We start from the raw sequence: 7,976 nt of genomic DNA, 5'->3' as shown, positions 1-7,976 counted from the left end.
CCCTCTGTGCGTCATGACGTCAGAACACGCTTGCCTGGCGTAAGGGGAACGACGCAGAAAGCGTAGGATGTAGCAACAGTACGTGGCTAGTAGCGAGCTAGTAGTTACAGTAGGACGTCCGACAAATACACGAAGATCGCGAGTGGGATTTGTTGCGCCACATGTTCGGGTAAGTGTATCGCTCGCTCGTGGTGTGTTATTCCTACGTGACTGACCGCGAACAGACATGTTCTCTGTGTGAGTTGTCCCAGACTGAGCTACGTCTGGTTAGCTCGGTGGCTAATGTGCAGAGGAAACCAACGGGCACCGCAGACGGGCTAACGGGGCTAGCTAGGCTAGGCTAGGCTAGTTAGCTAAGGAGCGTTAGCCACAGTTATTTTAGCGACGAGCGAGCCACAGTGATGCCGGGTCGTTCGCGTCGAGGTGACACCATTTTATGATCATTATAAAAGCCAAACACGTTGCATGTTGATGTGTTATGAGATAAATACGACTACAGTGTTACCATGGAGGGGGTTAGCGTGTGTGTGGGACATGCTGAGAGCGATGTAGGGGGGGGGGGATCTGTAAATCGCTTTCAGACCGGTACGTGCTGCTTCCTCTGAAATTAGGTCAGACACCAGTCAGCTGGGACAACAGCAGCATCCTCTATTCGGATGTGTCCGCTCGCTGATGTAGACTCCAAACATCCAGGATGGTGTGTGTGTGTGTGTGTGTGTGAAATACCACACAGCATCAGAGATCAAGGACATCAGGCTCCTCGGATTTGTATAAATATGAATGTGTGACTCACGACTCCTTGAGTCATCGTCTCCTCTTTTCTTGCATCTTATTATTGGTTTGAAAATGTGATACATGTTTCGATTAGATGGGGCGTTCTTAGCCTCTGTCATATAAGGCATGTCCGAGAGTATAGCTCGTCTGGATGTACATGACGATGAAGCTGGTAAATCACACTCGTGTCTATAGATCCGCTGCTGCATCCATGTTGTATTTATGATCTGGGGTTTCCCGGAATTTCCTGGCTTGGGATCAATAAAGTACCTATCTGTCTATCTAGATTACAAAGTATAACCTCGATCCAACCGCCACCCAGTAAGTGGTCTTTAGAAAACACACTAATAAAAATGAATGTTTCATTTCTATATATGTATGTTTATTTCTTTTTGCAGGGGCGTGTCTTTCTCTTGGGCCAGACAGATGTTTATGTCTGCCAGATGTGATGCATCAGCAGTACATCAGGAGCTGAATGGAAGTAGTTGAGGCCTTTTGTGAGTGAGGTAAGATTGTGTGTGTGTGTGTGTGTGTGTGTGTGTGTGTGTGTGTGTGTGTGTGTGTGTGATTCCTCCTGATTTGCTTATTTTGTTTGTTCCGTCAGGAGGTTGCGGGTCCCAGGGATGTACCATGGGGTACGACATTACGAGGTTTCAAGGGGAGGTGGATGAAGACCTGCTGTGCCCCATATGTAGTGGAGTGTTGGAGGAACCGGTGCAGGCAAGTCCGCATGGGGGGATTGGGATCGTCCTTCCTACCTCCTTTTCCTTGACCTCAATGGAAATCGGCATGAGGTCAAGGAAAGGTCTAAAGGAGGATTCATAGCTGACAGCAGTGCTAAGAGAATCTGACTCTACACTAAACTACATCATTATGCAACGGCAGATGTTAATGACGTGCGTCTGCCGTGGTGAAACCACACATTTCCGAAGATGGACTACAAAATGCACATCTTCTAGGCGACTTGTCCCCGTGAGTTCTTTGCGGGTTGATTCATGCTAAACATGGACAACACAGTGAAACATATTTATTCATTACCAAGGTTGGCATTGAAATAAAAACAGTAATATAGTCGACGAAGCTTAAAGGAAAAGGTTGTCACATTGAGAATGTTTGCCCTCGCTCATATTTATCCACATGACACCGTGTGACATGAGATGTAAATAATTCATAGGCAACAGTAACTTGCATGGTGACGTGAGTTCTTTCTCGTTCATATTCATACTCTTCTACCTCGGATTTAATCGTTTACATTTGTCCATGGCGCGTCACTTTAAATATCGCTGCCGCAATGAATTGTGGGGCGTCTATATCTCCTTTCCTTTTGCATAGGAAGCTACAGTGTACCCTATGCTAAAGGAGATAGGAAAGGAAACATTGAAGCACCTTTCCTAAGCGTTTAGAGAATCCAATCAGCTCTTATCATGGCTGCCGACGAAATACTTCAGGGTCACTTCAGGATTCAGGAAACTTCCTGACCCTAAAAGATCACCCGCCCTTAATTAGTAATTACTTTTTCCGATTTTTTTAAAGTGTTTTCATTGCGTTGTCCCTCATTTTCATTCCAGGCTCCACACTGTGAGCATGCCTTCTGCAACGCCTGTATAACGCAGTGGTTCGCCCAGCAGCAGATTTGTCCCGTCGACCGCACCGTGGTGACGCTCGCCCACCTGCGGCCCGTGCCCCGCATCATGCGCAACATGCTGTCCAAGCTCCAGATTGGCTGCGACAACGCAGGCTTCGGCTGCACGGCCACGCTGCGCCTGGACCAGCTGCAGTCGCACCTCAAAGACTGTGAGCACAACCCCAAGAGGCCCGTCAACTGCGAGGAGGGGTGTGGGTGAGTAAATGTACACTGCGTATTAAACTTGTGGGTGCATTGATTATGAATTTTCCCTGTTCGCTTCCCCCTTTTGACCAGCTTTGTTATTCAATCCTCTCGACCTTCCTGCAGGCTCGAGATGCCCAAGGACGAACAGCCCAACCACAACTGCATCAAACATCTGCGGACGGTCGTTCAGCAGCAACAGACCAAGATTTCGGATCTGGAGAAAACTGTGGCGGAGCATAAACACCAGCTGGGCGAGCAAGTAAGAGCATTCACCTGCACGGTGACGTCTTAACCACAAAATACTCTCTGTGGGCCTTGTGTTGACACGTTTTGGTTTTTTTGCAAATCTGTTTAAAATGTATAAAAAGCAAAGACTGCTTCTCTTTTCCATAACGACCAATTTTTACTTTTTAACATTCAGGTACATATTATTATTATTATTATTATTATTATTATTATTGATATTATTGTTTGTTAAATGATGACCCGCCCGGGTCCATTAAATAATTTGAGTGTGATTTGCAGGATGATGTGGATTTATGTTTGTGTAAACTTTTATGAACATACAGTATTTCCAAAAGTATATATATGTGCAAAGTTTATATTTTACTGTGACAAAAAAATATTAGATTTAAATTCATACCATTGAATCTTTTTTTATTTTAAGTACCTTAGTTGAACACGATCTTGTTATTGCTTGGCCATTTTTTCTATTTTTGGTCTCCTAGTGTAATAATGCTTGTATAACCTAAACCCTGTAATGTACAGTAAAGTTATTAGTTATATCTTTTCTTTCAGGAAAATATAGGCTATCAGAATACAATGTTGTGACATGAATGTATAAATAGTTATATGACCATAAAGACAAAAGAGAAAACAAAAACGGAAATTGTATCTCACAGAAATTCATTGAAATGACACAGAACAATATTCTTACTAATGTAAATCAAAAGTTATGTATATTTTTGCGAATTTTGTCACAATCATTTTATAAAGGAAGTGAATAATAATAATTGTGTATAATTATTATTTTTAGTCCTATTAAGATCTGCACCAATGTATCTTTGACCTCGTTGGATCTGCACAAGCTGAACGAGTTCAAGAATCATTATTTCTTGGAAATCAGATAAAAGTGAAAACATCAGATTCAACCAAATCAACAGAAAATTATTACTCCCTGATTTGTGTGTCTTTCCAAGGCGACTGCCTGATTGATCAGTGGTTTATTCTCATTTCGCTCTAGAAGATCGTGATCGGCCACTGACGCTGGTTTGTTTGTTTTTTTAATTTTTCCAGAAACGAGACATTCAGCTGCTGAAAGCCTACATGAGAGCCATCCGCAGTGCGAACCCCAACCTGCAGAACCTGGAGGAGAGCATCGAGTACAACGAGATCCTGGAGTAAGTCAAATGTCTTCTTCCAATTCCCCCCGTTGGTTTTCTTTAGATCAACTCTGTAAAAGGGGAAGGCTGCAGCTCATCTTTTTTCGATGTTTCCCCGTCAGGTGGGTGAACTCCATGCAGCCCGCCCGGGTGACGCGCTGGGGCGGCATGATCTCCACGCCCGACGCTGTGCTCCAGGCGGTCATCAAGCGCTCCCTCATCGACAGCGGCTGCCCCCTCTCGGTGGTGAACGACCTGATCGAGAACGCCCACGAGCGCAACTGGCCGCAGGGGCTGGCCACGCTCGAGGTGCGGCAGATGAACCGGCGCTACTACGAGAACTACGTCGCCAAGCGCATCCCCGGCAAGCAGGCGGTGGTGGTGATGGCGTGCGAGAATCAGCACATGGGGGAGGACATGATCCTGGAGCCCGGCCTGGTCATGATCTTTGCCCACGGCGTGGAGGAGATCTTATAACCCGTTACGGGCCGACGGAGCTGATCCAGAGACAAGTGGGGAAGAGGGAGGGTTTCTGTTTACTCGTTGAGAGTGAGACCTTCAGAAATAAATCTTTGCTTATTTAAAATGAAAATCCAATAAAGAGGCTCGCTCCCTAAGCTTCATACCAATGCCTTAAAGTAAGAACAAAAAACCTAATGAACCTGGCAAATAGAAACTTAAATCTGACTGATCTCGGTGGGATGTGATGTTTACAAGGTTTGTATTTTAGTGCATTATACGATCTGATTGTTCTGCTCCGTGTCCTCCGCTATAAATCACAAGCTTGAGCCCCACATTTAATGTCCCCCGGTTGTATAAAATGCTTGTAAATACAAATACTATATTGAATTATAAATGTCATTCTCTTATTCCTCATTACTGTAATTAGATTGTTTTTTTGTTTTTTTTGTTCATCTGCGTTTCCATCTGCAGAGACGTCGACCCTGTTTTTGTTTTTTTTGTTTTTTTCGTGCTTGCTTTTTTTATTTTTAGTATTTAGATTTCCTGTGAATATTTTACCAGACTTTGTGCTTCTCGGTTTAGATTGTCCAAAACCTCCTGTGCCATCTTGTTTTTATTTATTGTGTTGCCTTTGACACAGACATGCTTGAAGATGTTACCATTTGACGTATGGAAAAAAAAATCTTTTGCCTTTTTCGGTGCATTTGAAGTAAGTCGCAGGAAGAAGAGTTGGTTTTTGTGTTTATCTTTGTTGCCTCTGTTGTGTATATATATATATGTATGTATATATATATATATATATACAAGTACTCTTGTATGTCGGGTCTAGTTGAATCGTTAAATTGAAAGTTTAACATTTTACGATATACCTTTATGTATGATCAGTTTTATCTGACAAATCGTGATGGTTCAACCGAAGTGTTTAATAGGTTGATCCTGAAATATCGTCAACATCGATCTTCTCGTTTAACATCTGTTCACTGAGAACCACAGCTTGGAGATTGTAAAGAAGAAAAAAAAACATTTGTAAAAGCCGCTCTCATGGCTTTTGAGAAGTAACATGTTTCACCGTTAGTCACTTTTTTCTTTCTTTTTGTTTTGCTGTAATAAGACAAACGAAGACTCCAGACGTGTGGTAGAAAAAGCTCATAGCAGTGCAAACATAAAGTTGAAATCGTGCCCTTTTTATCATTCTTTTCCCTATTAATAATTTTTGTTCTGTGTCTGTTATGTACCGTGTTGTACAGACGAGAAAAGTAATAAATTGACAAACTTCCAAATCCCCAAATCAATGTGTTTTCTCACGCATCACATGCTCTCCTTTTTTTCTTTTCTTCTTTTAATTTTGCACCTTTTATTATGAAAAAAGTGCAGTTCCTCATTTTGCCACAGCACGTCGTCAGAGATCTGCGTGGGAGCATCACTCCTGAACAGAGGCTGACAAACATGAAGTTAAAGACTGAAGTGAAAGTTCTCTTTAGAGAACCAGGGAGGAGGAGACGATGAAGAAAAGTTAAACTGCTCCCAGGCAGAAGAGTCCGACCCTGGCTCCCACGTGTTTTCCATGTCTGCCCATCCTCTTGTTGCAGCACGGCCTCGTCCTCATTGTTGGAGACTAATCCTCCTTCACCACTGTGGTCAGTGGAATGTGAAAATCATGTGCTCCACCAAATGCTGCGGCTCTTGACTGTTATTCTCTGCACTCAGTATTAGGATGTGGTCTGTTGGAGCAGGAGCGGTGAACAGAAGTCTCCACGCTGACCGGCCTGTTTCAGACATTTCTACAAACAACAACAACAACATCACAAGGATTTTTGGATGTACAACGCAAATACTACACTGGTACTACTGGCATCCTCAAAAGGTAATACAAGTAAAAAAAAATACACGTGAAAGTACTGCATCAAAAGTTGTACTTGGGTAAAAAATATGTAAATATAACAACAGTGAAAGTAAAAATATGTAAATATAACAACAATGAAAGTATTAAATGTTGAAATAATGGCCCCATGCTGTGAGATTGATGCTATGATGCGATTTCATTCTGACAGTTTTTAAAATATAAGCATGTTTTTGTTACAGAAGAGGATTAGTGCCACGTGAAACACGTTAATCTCAGAATTCTCGAATACAATTTTCATGTTTGGCCCTTAGGCCACACTCAAACATGTTTTTGAGTTCAGACTGTAAACTTGGAATTCTGAGATTAAAATCTGAACTCATACATTTTAGAGTGAGGCCTTAATCGCCCTTCCGTACTTTTGAATGTCAAATTAGCAGAATATGACAAGGGGCTAAAACTGTAGCTAAGTAAAAAAATTATAAAAGAGTAAATGCTTCCACTTGAATCGCAGAAATTATAAAGTGGCAGAAAATGTAAACGTAAATCCTTGGTTTGTTCATTTCATTATTAATTATTATTATTTTCATAACACTGTCAAGTTCTTTGTCTTCTTCTTCTTCTACTTCATCTTCTTCTTATTTTGCTATTGTTATTATTATTTTTATTTTTTTATTATTATCATCGTCATCATCATCATCATCAATGACCCATATAAATGCCATATTTGAAGCCTGTCGATTTCCCTCTAGGAGTCAACCGGGTTGAAGCTGCTCACTTTTTTTGTTTTTAATGAGCAACATTTCACAGCAACTTTTCCTATGCAGACGCATATGCAGATGCACATGCACATGCAGACGCATATGCAGATGCATATTCAGACACATATGCATATGCAGATGCACACGCAGATGCAGATGTATATGCAGACGCAGATGCAGATTCAGATTCAGATGCAGACCCAAATGCAGATGCAGATGCAGACGGAGATGCAGATGCAGACGCAGACGCTTATGCATATGCATATGCATATGCATTTGCATATGCAGATGCAGATGCAGACGCAGATGCAGATGCAGATGCAGATGCAGATGCAGATGCAGAGCTGGATGCGCAGCGCGATGTGATGGGAGGGGACGGCGAGGGAGGGTTCGGTTTGCAGAGAGCGCAGAGCCGCCGAGGCGGTGCTTGTCGGGAGGGAGGGCGGGGAGGGGGTGTCCGCTCACACTCTCAGTCTTCTCTGCTCCGCACTAGTTCACTGCCTCTCCGCTCCGCCGACGACCCGCCGGCTGCTGGCTGAACCTCCACCCGAAGTTCAGCGGACAGAAAGCAGGACTGATTGATTTTTCCTGTTATCATTCTTAGCAGTAACACCATAGGAGCTGCGAGCGGCTGCTGCGCTGCGCTGCACCACGACGGAGGCGGATCACGGTAGGTCGCACGACTCTCCCCCGGGGACGAGGCTCGTCGCCTTGACTGAAGTTTCAGCTGCTGCTGCTGCAGAGCAGCGTCCCGTCAACAACAGGATCCGACCGCGATGCGCTGCATGTGGGAACCGTGCGCACTGTGCGCACTTGTGCGCACTGTGCGCGCCTGGGGGTTTATTCTGGACACGCGTCGTGCGTCAAGTGAACAACAATAACAACAACAACAACGAGCAGCAGCAGCTGCTGAATGTCAATGCTCT

General features: G+C 43.5%; 2 protein-coding genes and 1 long non-coding RNA gene across 4 annotated transcripts in view; 2 read left to right on the top strand and 1 right to left on the bottom strand.

Annotated features, from left to right (window-relative positions):
• The first annotated feature begins 15 nt into the window (after window positions 1–15).
• Window positions 16–5,729, top strand: rnf41 (ring finger protein 41). Its single transcript, XM_035645658.2, has 7 exons — window positions 16–169; window positions 1,173–1,280; window positions 1,379–1,494; window positions 2,343–2,614; window positions 2,729–2,864; window positions 3,902–4,005; window positions 4,110–5,729. The coding sequence occupies exons 3-7, from the start codon at window positions 1,405–1,407 to the stop codon at window positions 4,462–4,464; spliced, it is 957 nt and encodes a 318-aa protein (XP_035501551.1). The 5' UTR covers window positions 16–169; window positions 1,173–1,280; window positions 1,379–1,404; the 3' UTR covers window positions 4,465–5,729.
• The window catches only part of LOC118317180, a 4,582-nt gene continuing 2,012 nt past the window's right edge, over window positions 5,407–7,976 (bottom strand). The window contains exon 2 of the long non-coding RNA XR_004795360.1: window positions 5,407–6,230. This is a non-coding gene — a long non-coding RNA (uncharacterized LOC118317180). The remainder of the gene's footprint in view (window positions 6,231–7,976) is intronic.
• The window catches only part of dgkaa (diacylglycerol kinase, alpha a), a 23,193-nt gene continuing 22,727 nt past the window's right edge, over window positions 7,511–7,976 (top strand). For both annotated transcript variants that reach the window (XM_047331069.1, XM_035645656.2), the window contains exon 1: window positions 7,511–7,720. The gene's annotated coding sequence lies outside the window, so the exon portion shown is untranslated. The remainder of the gene's footprint in view (window positions 7,721–7,976) is intronic.

Source organism: Scophthalmus maximus, chromosome 3, assembly GCF_022379125.1.
Source record: "Scophthalmus maximus strain ysfricsl-2021 chromosome 3, ASM2237912v1, whole genome shotgun sequence".
NCBI classification, from domain to species: domain Eukaryota; kingdom Metazoa; phylum Chordata; class Actinopteri; order Pleuronectiformes; family Scophthalmidae; genus Scophthalmus; species Scophthalmus maximus.
The sequence above is the reverse complement of the archived record's forward strand: the minus strand, read 5'-3'. Positions and strand labels throughout refer to the sequence as shown.

Excerpts from the sequence above, each read along its gene's own strand:
- rnf41 (XM_035645658.2), top strand. The coding sequence starts at position 1,405 with ATGGGGTACGACATTACGAGGTTTCAAGGGGAGGTGGATGAAGACCTG. Across the intron at positions 2,615-2,728 it reads AACTGCGAGGAGGGGTGTGG|GCTCGAGATGCCCAAGGACG; the intron begins GTGAGTAAATGT and ends ACCTTCCTGCAG. Across the intron at positions 4,006-4,109 it reads GAGTACAACGAGATCCTGGA|GTGGGTGAACTCCATGCAGC; the intron begins GTAAGTCAAATG and ends TTTCCCCGTCAG.